At 39.8% G+C, this 21,493-nt stretch overlaps 1 protein-coding gene across 2 annotated transcripts in view; it reads right to left on the minus strand.

The window, feature by feature from the left end:
* Nucleotides 1-21,493, minus strand: part of PLCG2 (phospholipase C gamma 2) — a 162,719-nt gene that overhangs the window by 51,776 nt on the left and 89,450 nt on the right. For both annotated transcript variants that reach the window (XM_027850396.1, XM_027850395.1), the window contains exons 8-14: nt 20,290-20,333; nt 18,904-18,976; nt 12,112-12,213; nt 11,408-11,526; nt 7,903-7,988; nt 6,821-6,941; nt 5,320-5,488 (exon numbers count right to left, since the gene is read on the minus strand). In XM_027850396.1, coding sequence (XP_027706197.1) covers nt 5,320-5,488; nt 6,821-6,941; nt 7,903-7,988; nt 11,408-11,526; nt 12,112-12,213; nt 18,904-18,976; nt 20,290-20,333 — 714 coding nt within the window. The remainder of the gene's footprint in view (nt 1-5,319; nt 5,489-6,820; nt 6,942-7,902; nt 7,989-11,407; nt 11,527-12,111; nt 12,214-18,903; nt 18,977-20,289; nt 20,334-21,493) is intronic.

Genomic DNA, 21,493 nt, shown 5'->3' on the forward strand with positions numbered 1-21,493 from the left:
CTGACTCACTGACAAAAATTATAAACTACTCAGAGCCAAGGATATACCCTCCCTAACTAACTTTCTCCTTTCAAGTTGATACTGATGCATTAATGGCAACCCTCCATCCAATCAACCAACCAGTTCTGAATCTACCATTCCCATGTCTCTATCTGGTCCACAAGACAAGCAGGATAGATTCTGTCTTTGACACTGCTTAAATCTAGATAAACTAGAGCTACAGTATTATCCTTATCCACCAGTCTACCAACCCTGTTTTTTAAAAAAAGGGGGGGGGGCCAGCTAGGTGGCGCAGTAGATAGAGCACCAGCCCTGAAGTCAGGAGGACCTGAGTTCAAATCCGACCTCAGACACATAACACTCACTAGCTGTGTGACTCTGGGCAAGTCACTTAACCCCAATTGTATCGCTGGAAAAAAAATTGTGAGGTTAGTTTGGCATGAAGTGTTCTTGATCAAAATTTCCTTCTATAAATGTTTACAAACCAGACCTTTTTTTTTAAACAAATGTAGTCATACTGGTTTTAGAAGGAGAGTCAAAATACCCCTTGCTCCCCACTGTCACTTCCATATTCTCTCTTTGCCGCTTTCACTCAGTAATCTCTCCTCTTTGAAGTTTCCCCAATTAAAATCATGGCAGCTTCAGTATACTCACTCTCAGAGAACCTATTCTCTCTCCTTTCTCAAGGTCTTCAGCACCTGGTTCAACATCTTCCTCTTCTCCCCAGCTCCTGTCTTTATACTAGGGGACTTTAATATCCATGTAGATGTTCCCTCAAACTCCCTTCTCTCCCATTTCCCCAACCTCTTTAAGTCCCATGGCCTACTCCTTCACTCTTCCTGAGTTCAATTCTGGCCTCAAACACTAGCTGTGTGATCTTGGACAAGTCACTTGACTCCATTTGCCTAGGAGGCAGTTGGGTGGCTCAGTAGATAGAGTGTTAGGCCTGGAGTCAGGAAGAACTGAGTTCAAATTCAGCCTCAGACACTTACTGTGTGACCCTGAGAAAGTAACTTGACCTCTGTTTGCCTTAATCCACTGTAGAAGGAAATGGCAAATGACACCAGTATCTTTGCCAAGAAAAACCCATGGATAGTATAGTTCATGGGATCATGAAAAGTCAGACACAACTGAACAGCAACAAGATAGATAGATAGATAGAGATTTCTAGATATCTAGATAGTTACAGATATCTATATATCTAGATATGTATAGATATCTATTTAGGTATATATACATATACATATATATACACATATATATGACAGACAGATATCTATATATTTAGATATACACAGACAGAAACTTCCTATTTATGTTGCATATATTTTATGTATACTTATCGTACCTCCCCCACTAGATTGTAAATGCATTGCACATAGAGATTTTTTTCGTTCTTTGTACTTATATCCCCGGTACCTGGCACACAGTAGGTACTTAATACTGACTGATTTATTCTATAAATTGTTCTCCTGGTTTTGCTTACTTCAATCCATATCAGCTAAAAAGCTGTTTCTCTGAAACTATCTCTTTTATCATTTCTTATAGCTCAATCATATACCACTACATTCATATACCATAATTTATTTAGCCATTACCCAGTTGATGGACACCTTAGCTTCCTGTCCTTTGCCACTACAAGAAGAGCTGCTATAAATATTTTTATAAATATAAGTTCTTTTCTTCTTTCATTTAAATCTTCAGGATATAGTTCTAGTGGTAGTGTTGTTGGGTCACAATTGATCTGGGGGGCATAATTCCAATAGGAATTATTTCCAGAATGGCTAGACTGATTCACCACTCCACCAATACTGCATTAATGTGCCTATTTTTTCACAGTCTTTCCAACAATTATCATCTTCCTTTCTTGTCATCTTTGCAGTCTGATAGATATGAGGTAGAACCTCAGGGATGTTTAATTTACATTTCTTCACTTATTAATGATTCAGAACATTTTTTCATATGGCTTAAGCCATTCTTTTCATAATGTGTTTCAACACGCTAGGATGTAGTTCCTTTTCCCTGGTGACAAACTCATAGAAGACTACAAGATGCTCTCTTACTATTTTTTTATATATTTTGGTTTTCAACTTCATAGTAACCATTTTTGTGCACTCCCTTTGATTCAAGAATCATTCTCCTTAGTAAAGAAAATAGAAGCAACATAGGAGTTGAACAGTTCTAGCTCCTCTATTATCACTGTGCCATCTACCTCCTAGATCCCTGCACTGTCCTCCCCCAAGCTGTTTGAATAGTCAGTTATGTCTTTACGTGTAGTTTTCCCCGAACATAAGCTCCTTGAGGGTAGAATCTGTTTCATTTTTGTCTTTTTATTACTTCAAGTACCCAGGACAGGACTTGACACTCTAGGTACTTTGTAAAGGCCTGTTGATTGACTGATTCACCTACTTTTGTCTGTATCTCTTATTTGACCTTCTTTCCCCCTAAAATAGTTTTTAAAACCTTGTTTCCCTTTGTTTTACTTGATATTCTTTGCCAGCCTCAGTTCACTCTGAACTTTAGTGCTCCTGACACTATTTTTATAGGACTAAGCCACTTTTATAACTGTCTACCATCTCTTGTCCTTGTTTCCATCTTCTGTCCTTTTAAATCTACACTCGTCAATGTGCTCTCTGCACATCTACATTAGTCTCTTTAGACAGCCTTTCCCTTTCTTCACCAGAACTGTTTCCCTCTGGGTCCTTACAATTTCATTCTTGGGAGTTCCCATTCCTCGTGAGCTGACCTACCCTGGGGCATTTTAGCTGTGGCTCCACAACACTGTATATAACATCAGGGGTTTGGTTTGGTTTTGGTTTTTTTGATGTATTGATCAATCTCACTGAATTTTTTCTTATCTTCTTTCTCATTTTTTTTCTAAAAAATTATTTGTTATAAGGGATGGTTTTCTCAGCAGGGGAAGTATCAAAGGGGAAATCTAAGTAAGGTAAAAAGCAAAGCTATAAGTAAAATTTTATTATTTAAAAAAAAGGAACAAAAAAGCATTTTAGGTGTGGCAGCCTACCTGCCTGAGGGGCATGATGGCATACTGGAGAGAAAGAGAAGCTAGTCTCAGACTCAGGAAGACCTAGGCTAAAGGTCTAGCCTAAAACACATCCTAATTGTGTGATCCTGTGCAAGTCTCGGTTCCCAAGCAATTCTCTAAGGCAGTAGATCACCAAGCAGTCACAGATATGCTGGTCGAAAGAATTACCTTCCTAAGGATTCCCTAGGCCAATAAAACGGGAGGCAGAGAGAGAAGGGAAAGGAGGAAGAAGAAAAGGAAGAGAACAAGAAGAATAATTGAGGATTTTACCTGGCTTCTCTTTGGACCTCTAAAATCTACTCTCACAGATTTCAGGGTACACTATGGTCCAGAGGAAAAAAACAGTGAAATTGAAATTAGAAGAGACTTGGTACCCCTGACAGTTACCAGCTATGTGACCACAGCTAGCATGTCACTTGACAAAAATATATGAGCCTCATTTTTGTCATCTATAAAATGGGGATAATAATGCTTACAAGACCTATCTCACAGACTTATCAGAAAGATTAAATGAACTAATGCATGTAAAGTGCTTTACAAATCTTAAGGTAGTAGATAAATGTCAGCTTCTCATATTGGGTCAGATGATGCCTGGCTATTCTGTCTTTTCATAGAATAAATTTCAAGATGAAATGGTCATACCTCCCAAAGGTCCTGTCTATTCTACTTCAATAACCAGTTACGCTTTTTCAGGTGGAATCTGGGTCCAAAATCATAGTTCCCCTTCTATCATCTTTTGAGGAATGAAATCAGGATGCATAATCACACTTCAAATTTCAGAGTTGAAAGGGATATCGGTGACCATCTACTCAATCATTCATTTTACTCACTCACTCACTTCATCCAACAGGCATTTTATCAAGTGCCTACAATACGCTAGGTGCTAAGGAAACAGTCTCTGCCCTCAAGGAGCTTATGTTCTAATGGGAGGAAACAACATGTTCACAGATAAGTTCAATCAAAATATATGTAAGTGATTTCAGTAGATGAGACAAGGCCTCATGGAGGATGTAGCCCTTGAGCAAAATCTTGAAAGAAGTTAAAGAATCCAAGAGGCAAAGGTGAAGAAGTAATACTTTCGAGGCATGAAGGACAGGCTAATCAAAGGTATAGAAGTGAGAGATGCAACATTATTTAAAAAGAAGGGCAAATAAAAGTAAATAAGCCAATTTGGCTGGAATATACAGTGTCTGAGGGGAAACAATGTGAAAACTGTCTGGAAGTATAGTTGGAACCAACTGTGAACAGCTTTAAATGCCAAACATTTAGTTGATCCTTGAGGCAATAGGAAACCACAGGTAGTTATTGTGCAAGGGAATGATATATTCAGGCCTGTATTTTACGAATATTAATTTGGTAACTGTGTAGAAGATGGATTGGAGAAGGCAGAGACTAGAGGCAGGAAGATCAAATATGAGGCAACTCCAATAGTCCAGGTAAGAGGTAATGAGGATCTGAACTGGGTTGGTGGCCTTACGAGTGGAGAAAAAGGGATAGTGGTAACATGTTGTAACTCATTGACTGGATATGGGAGACAGGTGAGACACTGACCCATTAATAACTACTCTTCGAGTCAAAGAAGAATGAATTTGGGGGGAGGGAAGATAATGAGGTCTGTTTGGGTCATGTTGAGTTTGAGATGCCTATGTGACATTTAGGTCAAAATTTCCAATATGCCCATAAACAATATAGGACTAGGGCTTAAAGAGGAACTAGGGTTGGTTGTAGAGGTCTGGGATTTATTTGCATCGAGGTGATAAGTGAGTCATTGAAAGCTGATGAGATCATCAAAAGAGAAAATGCAGGAAAAAAAGAGAAGATTCTTCAACCAGGACAGGGCTCTGTAGGACACTGATAGTTAGGGGGCAGGCCATGGATGATGATCTAGTAAAGAATACTGTGACAAAAAAAGACAAGGACATAAGAGAAAAATCAGGAAAAGGCTATTTCATGAAAAGCTAAGGGAGGAGAGAGTAACCGGGGAGTGATCAATGATGTCAAACCCTGCAAAAGTCAAAAAGGACAAGGACTGAAAAAAAGACCATCAAATATAGTCCTCCTCCTTCTCGACAACGCAGTGGGATTATTTCTTTACTCTGCTATTTCAATGGATCTAGGATTTCACGGTAAAGATATGCAGCCCTGCTAAGCCTCTTTGTCTTGTGTGAATCACAGAATGTTCAAGCTGGGAGGGACCTTGGAGATCCAACGGTTCCTAATCCAAAATTTTTTCAATTACTAAATGACACCAAATGCTTGTGAATGGGAAATACCTTGATGACGATCTTTTCTTTCAGCTGGGCAGGGGACGGCAACTGGTCAGCACTGGCTTCAGTGGGCTTTGTAAGGAGGAGGTCCCCAAATACTTCCTTAAACACCCTGGCCATATGACGTTGCTGTTCTACACAGCAATGCTCTTCAATGGAGAGGATTACTGGGAACCTAGGAAAGGAAAGGAAAACAAACAGCAGGCTACTGGTTCCCTTCCACAAAAGGGAAAGAGAAAACAAGAAAAATGTTCAGAAGTCCTTGTGGGCTATCCTAAAAATTCTGGGTAACTGCCATCTTTCGTTTAGCTAAGTAGGAGAAGAAGTTTCTAGGACAAATAACAGACCATCTGGGATAGATAAAGACAGCAGTTTGCTTCCCGGGACCTCTGCTGGAGCTCCTTGTCTGGTTAGTAAATGTGCCACTAAATGTAAACTTTGGCACTGCTTTTTGTGGTTGTTATTCAGTCATTTTAATTATGTCCAACTCTTTGTGACCCCACTGGCGGTTTTCTTGGCTAAGATAAGGGAGTGGTTTGACATTTCCTTCTCCAGCTCGTTTTACAGATGATAGAAACTGAAGAAAACAGAGTTGAGTGACTTGCCCAGAGTCACACAGACAGTAAGTGTCTGAGGCTAGATTTGAACTCCAGAAGATGAGTCTTCCCAACTCCAGGCCTGACACCCTATCCACTGCACCACCTAGCTGTCCCACTGCTTTGGATAAGATTTAACAAGGCACAAGCCTTTGGGGCCCAAGGCTGAAAATGGGGCTTAGGCAAGAGACTTGGACTGAATAAATAGATCTGATATTCATCTGCAAAAAGATCACAGAACTCCAAGGGAGCTAACGAGACCACCGAGAGAGTATAGAGAAAGAAGAATCTGACATATATGGGGCCCTGGGCAATAGGCTCTGTCTTGTGAGATCAAAGGCTGAGTGAAAACAGTTTGGTCTCTTGTGGCTCCAATGTCTGGGGAGCAATGAGTGTAGGTATTTTAAATATTTTCTGTAAATATTTTACCATTGTAAACTTTGGGTCCCACTAGTATAAATATGCCCATAAACCAGAATTAAGAGGAATGGAGGACTGGGAGGCAGGGTAAGGTTTTTGGTTGAGTAGCTTTAAAAAAAATGTCTTTTCCTATGATAGGTTTTCATGGAAGAACTGGGATGAGGATGTGGTAGTGAGTAAAGATAAACCACGATAAATACAAAATTGCTTCTGATCCAAAAACCCTCAGTTCCAGTCTTTGCCAGATGTCCCATCTGACTCCTTTCACTACCTCTCAAAGAGCTGTTGTGAAAAAAATGCTTTACAAGACTTAAGGCCCTCCAGCAGAGGAAGTCTCCCTTATATGTAATCCCATGACCTGGAAATACTGAAGGAAAAGTAAGGAAGAAAAATGCAGATGCCTTCATAAGTATCTAGCTATACTTGAGCTCTCTCCTCTTACAAGCAGGGCCCCCTCTCCCAAGTCAAAGCTACAAAAACTGCAAGCCTACTGTGAGGAGACAAAAGCATGGTCTCTGATGGCCTGCACCACATCATCAAACTTGATCTTTGTTGTCCGCGTCCAGCCATGATAGATGATTGGCTTCCCATCAGGCCCATCCCAGCAATCCACTGAGGGAAGAAAACATCATTTTTACCACGTTAGTCACTTGCTTTTTTTACATATATGAGATCAGAATTTTAGGGTAGGAAGTCCACAGAAGACCCACAAAGGAATCACCACAGTGTCAGTAAATCCTTGGATTTCAGGTAGGACAATTACATTGGAAGGAGGGATGTGTCTGCTCAGTAGGGTGGGCTTTAAAAAAAAAAAAGCCTGATATTTTTGGAAAGTTTATCCAAGAAGAGATCCTTACCTTTTTAAAGGTATCAATAGTCCCTAAACAACTCTACCAGAGAACTGAGAAGAAAAGAACAGGAAACCTTCCCCAAACTTGACTGCATGGGCAAGTTCATGACAAAATTTATATTCCCCAAACTTTTTTCAGTCTACACACACCATGAGCTCATTGGAATACCATAAGAAAGGAATAAGGAACACTATTTATATGTTCCCCCAACCATGTTTATTTTTATGTACACACACTTAGGCATTCTGCCTACCCTCTCTCCCACAGTCAACATTATCTCAAGTCAAAATCTGGCAAAGGGGAATGAAGAGAACCTGAGATGTATCAAAGAATCCCTAAAGATTCACCAAAGTGCTCCAATGCACAGGGATGTAAAAGTGACCTATATGATTCCTTAGCATTCATTAAAAACAGGGCAAGAACCTGACTTCCACAAAAAATACTATACAAAAGAATAGCATGGAACATTTCTTCCTCTTTCAGAAAAATCCTATCTGCAAGAAAAGTTTCCTAAGGAAAAGCTCTAAAAAGTCCAACAGATTATGAGAGCTCAATGAAGGCAGGGGCTGTGTCTTATTAGCCTTAAAATAACATCCATAAATAAAGTTTGTATGTCCCATAACACTGAGCATCAGAAACTGCATATGTTAGATGCTCAGTAAATATTGATTAAATGAATAAGCATCTATGTGTGTTTGCTGCCTTTCTCCATGATCACTTACACTCTATACACCGGCAACCCATTCGAAGACATCGAATGTATGATTCAGTAGAAGATTCACTTCGAAGTTGGTCCCCAGTGAGGTACCTGAATGAACAGAGCAGAGCCAGCCATGTTGAAGAGGTCATGAGATAACATCATTAAAATCTTCTGAATATTAAAGCTTCTGTCTTATCAATTTGCTCCTCTTAGTTTGAGAACCAGAAATAACTCTCTGTTTCACAATTAAAACTACAGTCCAATAAACTCATTCACACCAAGAGGATTCCATGACATTGGACAAGTTTGCTTCTATTAGTCTAGATGCTGACACTGTTTATCAGGTAGATGGGAAACTGAGTCTGGGGTGCACAGTGATTACTAGGAATCTGGAAGGCCTAAGTTCAAATCCTACCTCAGAAACCTCCTATCTGTAGAAGCCTGGACAAACTGCTTAACCTCTCTATGTCTCAGTTTCCTCATTTGTAAAATGGAGATGATAATAATACTATCTACTTCCCAGGGTTGCCATGAGGATCGAACAAAATAATATTTATAAAATGCTATGCAAACAAAGTGTTATATAAATGCTAACTATCATCATTGTCGTTGTCATTGTCATCTTCATCATCATCATCATTATATAATGCTAGAGTGAGGAAATTGCCAAACATAAGAATAAGAGGCCAGATTGTGACCAGGCCCTTGTTGTGTGACAGAAAATGACAAGAAAAGAGCCAGCCATCCTATAAATCCACCTGCTGGGAAAGCAACCCACCCACATACCCATAAGTTTCAGAAATGAAGCACAGATAGCAGCCTTGCTCACAACTCTCAGGAGCTATGAGCTAACCCCACAATGACAATCAGTCATAGCCGCACGTGGTAAGCACTATATTGATTCTGAAATGGGTTAAGAAATAGACTGGAAGAGAAAGAAAGGATAAAGAAAAAAGAAAGAACACAGAATAGGTACACAGGCCTGTTCGCCTCTTATAGTGCCTCTGCCTTCTGAAATGACCATTCTGGAGAACACCAGGTCAGTCAAAGGATTACAGGATTTAGCATTGGAAATCACAGAGTGCAAAGCCATAATTTAAGAGAAGGAAACGGACCTCCACCACTACCCCTCCCCAACCTGTCCCCCTAACGTAGAGTAACTTCACAATGTTTCCAAATTGAGTCTCCTTGGACTGAGATGTTTGGTAGCTAGGTGGCACCATAGATAGAGCATTGGGCCTAGAGTCAGGAAGCTCTGAGATCAAATTCTGTCACAGATACTTATTAGCTATGTGACCCTGGGCAAATCACTTAACCTCCATCTATGAAGCCTCAGTTTCCCTATCTATAAAATGTGGATAATAACAATATCTATTCCACAGGGTTGTTCCAAGGATCAAATGAGAAAATATATGATGCATTTTTTAAACTATAAAGCCCTAGTATTATTATAATTTCTTTCTTCCAACATGATCAGTACCTAAGACCGTGTTTTTCACATAGTAGGGGCTTAAATATGTGTCCATTAGAGTGATATTCACAATAAGATAGACCAGTATTATATGCTGACCAACTGAGATCGCAGGACCAGTGTAAAACAATCAATCGGGATGATCACCTATTATTCTGAGTAGTTTAGGGCAAATCATTCAATCCAGTATTTTATGGGATTACTTCATGTAGCAGCCTCAGGAACCTGAAGGGGAGGAGGGATGAAGGGAGACGAGGATCTCACCTACATTGCTAGAGCTAGACAAAGACCCTTCCAAGTTTAAGACCATTTGATCATAGATTTAGAGCCAAAGGTCCCTCAAAGACCATATAGTCCAGACCCCTCACTTTATAGATGGAGAAACCAAGGCCCAGAGAAGGAAAGCGGTAAGTATGAAGAGTGCTAGGTTTAGAATCAAAGGACTTGAGTTAAAATCCTGGTCCCTTGTGTGTCCTTGGAAAAGTAATTCACTTTACCTTTCTAGGCCTCTGTTTCCTCACCTCTACAACGAAGATGGCCTCTAAGGTCCCTGTCAGGTCTAGGTCAATGATTCTAGGTAACTAAGTGCCCAAGATCCCACAGAGAATTAGTGGCTGAGATAGGAGCAGAACCCAGGCCTGTTGCTTCCCAAACTCCTAATGTTCCTTCTGCCAAAGCTGAGAACCAGTTCGGAGAGAGGGGATCTGCAAGAGCAGACCTATGCAAGGCACCACTGTACATCATCACAGACAAAGAAGTGGCCGAGAGGATATGCCAAGTGCCACCAAACAGGCCCTGAAAAACTCCCAAGAAATTTCTAGAGTGGACAGAAATTACACCAGTGGCATAAGCAGTTTCATATGGAAGGCTGACTCCCATAGATCTCTTTAGATCTTTAAATCTCACTACTTTAGATCTCACTACTATCAAACTCCCCTTTAAAAACACAGACTGAGACTACCCACGAGTCTTCTTCCCTGGTAAGGCCTCCCCCTAAGAAGGGATCTGGCAGTGAAATACTGTGCCTGAACCTGCATTAATACCACTAACCCCAATGTAAATCCTTACTAGCCTAGGCTAATGAGGCCAGACAGGCTCAGCTCATGGGAGCCATGCAATGCTTTTCGTTTCAAACCTGAGACGGACTCTCAGGACCCTTTACAAAAAGCTGAAGGCAAAAGACTCTTTCCAGTACCTGCAGGGACACTGAGTACCACATGCTCTGGCATCTAGAAGCAGGGTACAACCCTGACAGAGATTCAGAGGACCACAGAGCATTCAGGCTAGAAGGAACCTTAGAGTTCATGTTGTCAAGGGTAATTATCTAAGACCTGAGAGGGGAGGCAATTTGTCCAAGGTCACAAAGTGAGTAAGTTAGGGGCACAGCCTGGACCAGAACCTAGGTTTTCTAATTCCCAGTCCAGGGCGTTTTCCACCTCACCATGGAGAGCTGAGCACGACCACAAGGCCAGATGAAATGGCCAAAAAAGGCCCAGCATCCTTAACAACAGCCTTGAGACATCTGTCTACACTAACTACCCCATGATCTACAAACTTCTTTGGTCAGCTTAATTTAAATGTTGATCATGATAAGCTTACATGCAAGGTGAGAAAGCTTAGAGTACAGTAAAGTAGCACATAAAAGATCAGACAACTTAGAAAACAGCCCAAACAAGCAGGAAAGGTAGAAACCCTAATCCAGAATTTCCCATATTTCTAGGTACTAGTGATCACTAGTAAGCAAATTGCCCCTAATAACTTCTTTTTCATTTCTATGATACTGCTGAGGGATGATCCACATGTACATAGCATAAATATCAACTTTCTAATTCTTTCTAATTCTCTCTATGCAAGTAGAGAGAATATTTCAGTGTTATTGGAAAATGTCCAATATCTTACACCACCAGCCCCAGCCATAAGGAAACCTTTTTAGACCCCAATTAGAGAAACTTCAGTCTACATTACTTCACTGGTAGATTAAACACCTTCAAAAACTATCTTGATTTTGCACACTTGTTATTAATTTTGTTGTGTGCTGAGCTATCAAAAAACTTACGTGTTATGAGATGAAGAAATCCAGTAATGAGACAAAGGGTTATTCATGTCTTGCATATCAACAGAGTCATATTTATCATCCCAAATGCTGTTTTCTTTTGAAAACAGGTAAGTGAGGAACTAAAAAATAAAACAGAATAAAAAACAAACAAGAAAAAACAGTCAACAAAAATACAAACTAAATGTCAATGAGAATGCTAAGTGGTCAACTCAACGATAAGAGATTTATCCACAGAGGGTCAACAAGCCCCAATTTCACCAATGATTTCAATCTCTTCTCCCAATCAGAGCGTCTAACCAAGTGACAAATTCCTGATATAGGTGGGCTTTCTCCTTCTTTCCTTCTCCTTGCCATTTCTCTATTAAACGTATTAACAATGGGGCAGCCAGTGGCTCAGTGGATAGAGCTCTAGCCTTGGAGTCAGAAGGACCTGAGTTCAAATACAGTCTCAGACATTTGACACTTACTAGCTTTGTGACCCTGGGCGAGTCACTTAATCCCAACTTCCTCACCAAAAAGGCAAAAAAAAAAAGAGTCTGTATTAAGATACAGATAAGACAGTCTGTACCAACAGAAGTTCCATGTCATTAACTGACTTGTGTATTGAAATCATTTAAAATGTAACTGAAAAGTCATCTTTAGAGAGTTAAAAACTATATACAAGATAAGGACATTTCACACCAGTCAGAAAGGACCTCACTCACCTCATCGACAAACAGGAATGGCTCAGCTGTTTCTCTCATAGTGTCATCTATAAATTTTGTCATTCGCTCTCTTACTTTACTCAGATCTTGCGCCCAGATTTCCTTAAAGCAAAACAAAAAAACACAAATAAAGGAAAAAAAAATCACCAAAAGATGACAAAGGGAAGACGTGAATTTTCTACCAGTTTGAAGGAAACCATCTATGCATCTATACACAGAATGGCATGAACTCATATGAAGTCTTTTGTATAACCAAAAAAAGAGGATGGGCAGGTATGTCTTGTGATATCAAGAGAAATCAAAGAAGGCCGCTGGGCGAGCCCTCTGTGGCACATTTAGGAGAGGACTTGGACAAGGATGGGCTACACAAGATGGGCAGGGACCCACAAAATGTGATCTCCATTGTTGGAAGAAATGCTCACATCAATGAGATCAAAGATCCATTGGAGTGCTATGATTTCCTAGAGTCAAGGTCACACCAAGACACTGAAGCTTACCAAATACTAACAAAAACTACAAAGTAAAATCACTAGGTATTGTAAACATCATAAAGTCATTGGAAATATTTTAAAGCATTTCAGAAACAAGCAGATGTGATGAAAAATACAACCCTACTGTTTCCCTTGCTAAGTCCCAAGTTCTCTAATATTTGTACAGCATTTTACCAATGGTGTACTATAACAAAGGAAGTCAACTTTTCCTAATTCTTCCTGGTTTTAGAGATCTTGAAGTTTGTCTCTGTCTTTATTGAAATGATAAACAAATTTGTGGCCAGCAGTCTTATGACTGGGCATAATGGGATGGACCAATAAACCTGTCAAGGAGAAAAAGACAAGGACAGACACATATTAGGTAACATTAAAAAAAAATCCTCCTGAAACTGACTGGTAATGGAAGAAAACAGTACACCTTTCTACTTGCTTCTGCAAATGTACACTGATTAATAAGGCAAATCAGTTGCTTCTGTATAATAATCCTTTCATTTGGATGCACTGGCAATAAAGTCTTTGCATACTGGAGGACAATATGTAAAAATCTGGCCAGTATTCAGCCAGGGCTTCTGTAGTCCAGGGCCAGAGTCCCCTTCTAAGTTGCTATCATTCACTATTCCCTCACCCCAAACAGACTTATGTGTTTATTAACACTGGCTAGAAATTGTACCAGGTATCAACAAATTTGCTAATTGCATTAGGGAATATAACAGTCTCAGTGCTGAGAAGTCTAACACACCAAGATGTATAAATTCTCCCCTTGGGTTTTTCTTGGTCACTGGCCCATTGATGGAAATGAGCGCCTCTACTGAAAGCCTCCTAAGAACAGCAACATTAAACTGATGCCATCTGTGAGGTGCCCAAGCTTATGTTCTCTGTAAACAACACACATGTGACCTTGGGTATGTCACTTGCTTCCCTGGGCTTTAGTTAGCTACAGCCAGGTGCTGAAGGGCAGTGGTGTCCAACTCAAATAGAAACCACACATAAGGGTTCTTATGGCAGCATATTGATTTAGAGAACCATATGTTAACATCTACATTTAATGTACTTTTCTTTATTTTGCTAAATTTTCCCTATGACATTTTAATCTGGTTCTGGCCACACTGGTCCACTGTGTTTGACACCTCTGGTGTAGGGGACAGAGGGATCATCAGATTCATGTCAGGAAGAACTGAGTACAAATCCTGTGTCAGACACTTACTAGCTGTGCAACACTGGGAAAACCACTTAACTTCTCAGCCTCGGTTTCCTCACTTATAAAATAAAGATAATAACAGTAATAATAATAAAAATTTCATGGAGTTATGAGATTCAAATGAAATAATATATGTAAAGCACTTTGAAAATCTTAAAGTACTATATTAATGTGAGCTACTATTATTATTAAAGTGAAAGCAATGGATTAGATGATCTATGAAGTCTCTTTCATCTCTAAAATCCTAGGATCTTCAGCTTTATTAGGTTTTGATGAGGATTTCAAATCAACAGAGACACAGGAACTATCACACAAAGCCATCCCTTCGATCCTTCTAGCCCAGGATTCAATTTCTGAAGGGGGCACCCTGGGGCATATGCCAAATGGATCTATCCATATTGCGCCAAATACACTTGGCACTTCACTGTCTTAAGTGTCTTTGCTCATACCTTAAGTCCATCATTTCCCCTCTAGGCCTCAGTTTCCTCATCTATAAAATGACCTAATGTCTCACCTGGAATGCCCAAAACTGTCCCTTCTGTCTATGAAAATGCTATTCATTGCTCTACGACTTTCTATGACCCATACTGAAGTGTCCTAAATTCCTTTGGCACTTTATACTGTTATGATTCATAGGGAATAATGCCTGGGATCATGAATTTATGTGCTTATATCCCCCAATTAGGCTACATCTTCCTTGAGGACAATGACTATATCTTATCCTTCCTTGGATCCCTTAAAGAGCTTAGGACAATACCCTATACATAGAAGTGCCCCCAAAATATCTGACTCACAGGTACCTCATTGTCCTATAAACAAAGTAAGGGGACTATAGTCTAACAGAAGCACTGGACTTGGAGCCAGAAGCCCTATGTTTCAGGCCCCACCCCCTCAAAAAAAAAAAGACAGAGAGACCTTACGTAAGTCAATTCTTTTCTCTGGGCCTCAGTCCCAAAATGGAAATAATAATATTTGACATGCCTACAAGATTTTTGTTAGGACTAAGTGAGATGTTGTATGTATAAACACAGTTCCAAAGCCCAATGGTATGAGACTCTCTCCTTATTGGGGTAGATCAATGTCCTGCGCCTATGTAAGGGGTAAAGTGATGTTGGTGAGGTGGCACAGTGGATAGAGAGCCCAAGTTCTGAGCCTAGGACTTTCAACAACTGGGAAGCATTTCTACCCATCCATGTTTTTAATCTGTTGTGGTATTTTCTGCCACCAGGTGGCACTAGATAAGAACAACCAAGAATGCTTATAAAACTAGATTGTTTTATTTCCTAGAATATTATCTTATTTTATCCTATTATTTTATTCTATTTCTTAGAATAACAATACTGATGTTAATAACAACTACATTTCTATAGCACTTTACAAACATTATCTCATTTCATCTTCACAAAATGCATACGAAGTAACTTCTATGGTGTTTTGTTGTTGTTTTTTAATCTCCAGTTTCCAGGTGAGGAAACTGAGGCCCAGAAGCTTAAGTAAATGGGTAGCAGTCACACAGCAATAACTGCCTGAGCTGAGATGCAAAGTTATGCCTGGTTGTGACTCCAAATTCAGCACTCACCATGCTGCCCAGAGGTGCATCGAGATTAATTTCTCACCTTCAAAGAGTACCATCGAGTCTTACTACCTCACTTTACAGATGGAGAACCTGAAATTCACTGACTTGCCCAAAATCCCACTGAAGCCAGGATTTGAACCCCAATCCTCTGACTCATGCTGAGCAGGGATAATGTTTTTGGCTCACTTTTTGGGGGGGGGGCTTTTTAGTGAGGCAATCGGGGTTAAGTGACTTGCCCAGGGTCACACAGCTACTGTCAATGTGGATAATGTTTTTGGATAGAACCTATGATTTCACTGTTCTAGGTTGCTCCTCCTCAGAGGTCTTCAAGAAGAGGTTAGATGACTGCTTGTTGGGTACATTACAATCAGTACTCCTTTAATTTGTGGGGTAGATTTGCTGGTCATTGATATCCCTACCAGCTCTCAAATTCTGTGATTCTATGAATCTGTAAACTCCCTCTACCAAAGTAGATCACCAACCACCCTATAAGTTAGTCTCAGCGAGGTTGGTGAACATGTCCAGGATCACACATCATGGAAGCCCAGGCTTCCTTCAAAACTCAGCTCACATGCTGCCTTCTGCAGAGGGGGCTTTCCCAGTACCCTACCTAACTCCCACGGTTACCTTCCATCTACCTTGTATATATCTAGTACATAGCGATTTACATATATACTATCTCTGCTATTAGAAGTTTGGCTTCTTATTGAAAAGAGTTGGGTTTGTTTGGGTTTTTTGGGGGAATGTATCCCCAGAGCTTAACATAGTGCCTGGCATAGCACTTAATAAATGCCTGTGGAGATGTCAAAGGTAGGACTTGAACCTAGGGCCTGTGGACTTCAAAGCTAGTTCTCTATTCCCTATGCAACACTACCACTCTCTTGAGATGATATACTATATCCTAGTTCACATTTTTATGGCAGTTTATATTTTACAAAGCATTTTCCTCACAATGATCCTACAAGGTAGACAGTTTAAAAAATTTAAACATCAGAGTCAGCAAATGCTAGAGCTAAGAGGCCTTTAGTGACCATCTAACCCAGCTCCCTTCACTTTTCACAGGAGGAGACTGAAACCCAAAGAAGCTGAAACAGCAAGTCTCCAAGGTCCTTTCCAGTTCTAACCTCATGTGTTCAAATCAATTCATCATATATTTATTCTACACCTACTACATACAGGTCCCCATGCTAGGCCCTAGGTATACAAAAAGGAAAAGGAAAACTGGCATGGCTCTTGCCTTTGAAAGAATCTGAAATGTAATAGGGGTAAAGTCAAGACCTATACACCTAATATATAATACAACATAATACAGGGTGTATACGACAAGTACCTAAGAGAGCTCAGGAAGCCCTAAGAGTTCAAAGAGAGAGAAATAACTTTTTAGTAGTTACTCTCATCGGAATTGGCTCAAAGAGGTAATGACATACACATTCAGGGTATAGAAATCTATCTTACCCTATAAGAAAGATGGAGGAAAAGGGGATAGAAAAGCGGTGGGTGAGGGGAAAAGGCACTGATAGAAAGGAGAGCATATTGGAATAAGTGATAGTCAGAAGTGAAACACTTTTAAAGAGAGACAGGGTGAAAGGTGAGAGAGTAGGATTAAAAGAGGGAAAATTGGGGGGAGAGAAACAGAGTTGTTGATTGTAACTGCAAAAAAAATTTACTGATAAAGGCCTCATTTCTCAAATACATAAAGAACTTAGTCAAATTTATTTTTAAAAAAAACCATTCCCAGGAGCAGCTAGGTGGCGCAGCAGATAGAGCACCAGCCCTGAATTCCGGAGGACCTGAGTTCAAATCCAGCCTCAGACCAAACACTTACTAGCTGTGTGACCCTGGGCAAGTCACTTAACCCCAACTGCCTCAAAACAAAAAACAAAAACAACAACAACAAAAAAAAAAAAAAAAGCTATTCCCCAATTGATAAATGGTCAAAGGTTATGAACAGGCAGTTTTCAGACAAAGTAATCAAAATTATCTATAGTCATATGAAAAAATGCTCTACATCATTACTGATTAGAGAAATTCAAATAAAAATAACTCTGTATTACCCCACACCTATCAGATTGGTTAATATGACAGAAAAGGAAAATGACAAGTGTTGGCTGGGATGTGAAAAAATTGAGACACTAACGCACTGTTGGTGGAGTAACTGATTCAACCATTCTTCAGAGTAATTTGGATCTATGCCCAAAGGGCTATAAAACCACACGTACATACCCTTTGACCCAGCAATACTACCACTAGGTCTGTATCCCAAAGAGATAAAAAACAAAAAGGAAAAGGACCTATATGTACACAAATATTTATAGCAGTTCTTTTAGTGGTTGCAAAGAATTGGAAATTGAGGAGATACCCATCAAGTGGGAAATGGCTGAACAAGTTGTGATATATGATTGTTATGGAAGACTACTGTACTATAAGAAATGATGAGCTGGATGCTCTCAGAAAACCTGGGAAGACTTAAATGAACTGATGCAAAACAAAATGAGTAGAACCAGAACAGTGTACACAGTAACAGCAATACTGTACAATGATCAACTGTGAATGACTTAGCTATTCCCAGCAATGCAATGATCCAAGATGCTTTCCATATCCAGTGAAAGAACCAATGGAGTCTGAATGCAAATGAAGCATACTATTCCTAACTTTCTTTATTTTTTTTTTGGTCTGTGTTTTCTTTCACAACATGATTAGTATGGAAATATGTTTTGCATGACTGCACATCTATAACTTATAACAAGTTGATTGCCTTCTCAGTAATGGGGGAGAGGAGGGAGGAAGGAGGAGAAGGAAAAAATATAGAACTCAAAAATTTTAAAAAAAAGAATGTTGAAAATTGCACATGTAATTGGGGAAAAAATAAAATATTAAATTAAAAAGAAAGAAAAATAATAGAGAGATGTGAGCATGTTTATAAGCAGAAGGGAAGGAACCAGTATAGAAGTAGAGACAAACTGATAAAGCAAGTTCCCTGAGGAGACAGGAAGACATAGGATCAAGGGCACAAAATAGAGAGATTAACCTTCTCCAAAAGAAGGGTTACTTCATCCTCTGAGTCTGGCACGAAAGGATAGATGGCAGGTAAAGAAATAGTTTCTGAGGCACTGGAAAATTGGAAATGAGGAAGCTCATGATCAATGACTTTCTCCATAATGTAAGAGGTGAGACCGTGTGCTACAGGAGAAAGGGGTGGAAATGGTATTGGAGCACACCTGGAGAGACAGAAGAAGGTTCAAAATAGCCTCCATTAGGAAGATGATAGGAGATCAATCAAAAATAAATTGAGTTAACTGTCATTCAGCACTGAGGTAATACTGATGAGATAACCTGCCCAAGGACACACAAGGGCAGTCAAAGCCTCTGCCTCCCACTTCTTGGTTCTTTCCACTGTGATTTGCTTCACTTTAACCCAACACTCAGCTCCTCAGAGTCGTGAAAATGCCCTCTGCAAACAGGATTTCATTAAGTGATCCCTCAACCCAGGCTCATCCAGCGGCCAGTTCCTTTTCTTCTCTTCTTACCTGCTGTTCATGCAGCAAAAACCTCTGGAAGTCATGCAGGTGAACAGCAGATGCATCTGGTCGGTCTGTATTTCTACCAGCAGAGAAAAAAAAAAAAGACACATGATGTTTAGAGATAGACCCCTTCCCACAGAGGTCAGTAACAATAGATGCCATCAAGTAGGGACTTAAGATCTTGGTGAGAAAAACGTCCAAGCACAAACCTGAAAGTTAACATCCCTGCCCAGGGAGCAGGTGGCTTTGCGGGAATATTCTTTCTGCATGTCAAAAGTGGAAACCCTTCATTTGCCAAAAGGGAAAACTATTATTCAGACCAATAGGTTATAATCCAATCTCATCCCTGGGTGTGAATGCATGTAACTGCCAATTAAATGAAGGAGGAGATCTCTTGGGTGCAGATTTCACAGAAACAAGGCTGAACCTCAACACCATTTATACAACAAAAATCTGACATTATAGAATAAATATTCTGAGAGAATGGGAGGATTCTGCAAGAAATCGTTTTCCTTCGGATTTGCATGGGAGAGGGGAGGGTCTTTTCTGTTTGAATACTGATGGAAGATATAGAGTTTGCCAATGCCTCCCTATATTTCCCCTTTATTAACAAATTAGAATAAATAAAAATGCAGTTAGAGGGTGCTGTGGATAGAATGGTGGGCTTGAAGGCAAGAAGACCAGAGTTCTAATTTGGCCTCAGACACTTAATATCTTCAAAAAGTCACTTAACCGCTGCCTACCTTGGCTTTCTTAACTCCAAAATGGGAATAATAATAACACCTACCTCCCAGGGTTGTTGTGAGGTTCAAATGAAATATTATTTGTAAAGCATTTAGCACAATGCCTTGCACAGAGTAGGCATTTAAATTCTTATCTCCTTCCTTCTAATTAAAGTATTTAATTACCCAAAGGACTTACTTTCTTTATCAGTTAATGTTGCTACCAATTATTTTGATTTGGTAAACCTGGTGGCATCATTACAATGGAATGGTATAAAAACAGATTTTGTAGGGTTAGAGTTTTTAACTTAAAAGTGCTGGAGACATCCACTCCAGAACATACCTACCAGTTCCAATTGGTTAGGAGTTTCCTTGGGCATGAACTGTACTTAGAAACATTCCAATTTCCACAGAAGAATTGTGTCTATTCTCACCAATAACACAATCAGTCCCTCTGCTGAAGAGGAAGGGCCAGCAGTAGCTTTCTATCATTACATAAATGGCCACAGCTCACACTGGGGCCTTTACCTTCCTCGAAATGAGAGCATCCCAACGGAGGGAGTTGAGCCTCTGCAGGGCAGAGTTGGAGGGTAGGGGTGAAGAGGGAAGTAGCATACCCCCACAGCTGTAAACCTGACAGACCTGAACAAAGGTTAGAGGGAAACCTCACCCCAGAATAAACACAGACGAATCTTTTTTGAACTCATCAAGAATCTGAAAAATAAGAGAAAGAAGAGGAAAAGTAAGGGCTGTGTTAAAAACTGAGTGCTAGTCAATGAGTATTAATATTTTCATCGATGTCTAAATATTTTAACTGGCTAATTTCTAACTTTAAAACTGAAGAGAAGATAAACTTCTGGCAATTGTCCTTCCTGTCTTTTCATAAACTAATGGCATATACTTTTGATATGTTAGACTAATTCAAGCTTCACCAGGGACCAAGGACCACCAAAATCCAGCTAGTCCCAGTGGAATCCAATCAAACCAACACTGAGTGCCTACAGTGCGCATTTAACAGCTCCCTCCCCAAGTCCCATTCCTAAACACCCACCTCCAGACTTCTCCAGAATTAATGGGAGACCTAGTGTTTGGTGTTTCTAGACAAAAACAAAGGAAGTTATATCTACTGTTCTCTCAGATAAGTAAATGAATAATTCTTGTCAGAAACAAAGGTATAAACACATACAATGCAAAAGAACAGATAGCAGATCAATTCAATTGCCTTCTCAGACAACTCACTTCCCTCTTGCCCCTGCCCCTGCCAAAGATCTGGGACCGGAGCAGGAGAATCAAACAATGCTCTAAAAAGAAAGCAGCATTGTTTAAATTGACAGTTTGATTTAGAGCTTGATTTGTTAAGAAAATATGGAGCTTTGACTCCCATAAGCATGTTCTACATACAAGCAAATGACCACTCTTCAGAAAAAAATGTATCTAATTTAAGGTCAAAATCCACATGGTAATGCTAAAATTAAACTGTGGAGTGTTCTTTTAAATGATCCAAGCTCAGTCAGTCAATAAACATTTATTAAGTACCTACTATTGCTGGGTATTGTGCTAAGCAGTGGGGATACACAAAAAAAAAAAAAATGCAAAAGACAGCCCCAGCCTTCAAGAAAATCACAATCTAACTGGGAGACAACAAACAAACAAACACATATGAACCAGCTATACACAGAACAAATAGGAAATAATTAAAAGAGGGAAAGTACCAGAATTAAGAGGGGTTGGAAAAGGTTTGCAGCAGAAGATAGGACTTTAGTTGGAACTAGAAGGAGGCCAAGGAAGCTAAAAGGTAAAGATGAAGAGGGAGAATATTCAAGATATAGGGAACAGTCAGAAATAGAGTAGCTTGTAGTGTCTTGTTCATAGAA

This window comes from Vombatus ursinus, unplaced genomic scaffold (assembly GCF_900497805.2).
Source record: "Vombatus ursinus unplaced genomic scaffold, bare-nosed wombat genome assembly UNPS02009062.1, whole genome shotgun sequence".
Lineage (NCBI taxonomy): Eukaryota > Metazoa > Chordata > Mammalia > Diprotodontia > Vombatidae > Vombatus > Vombatus ursinus.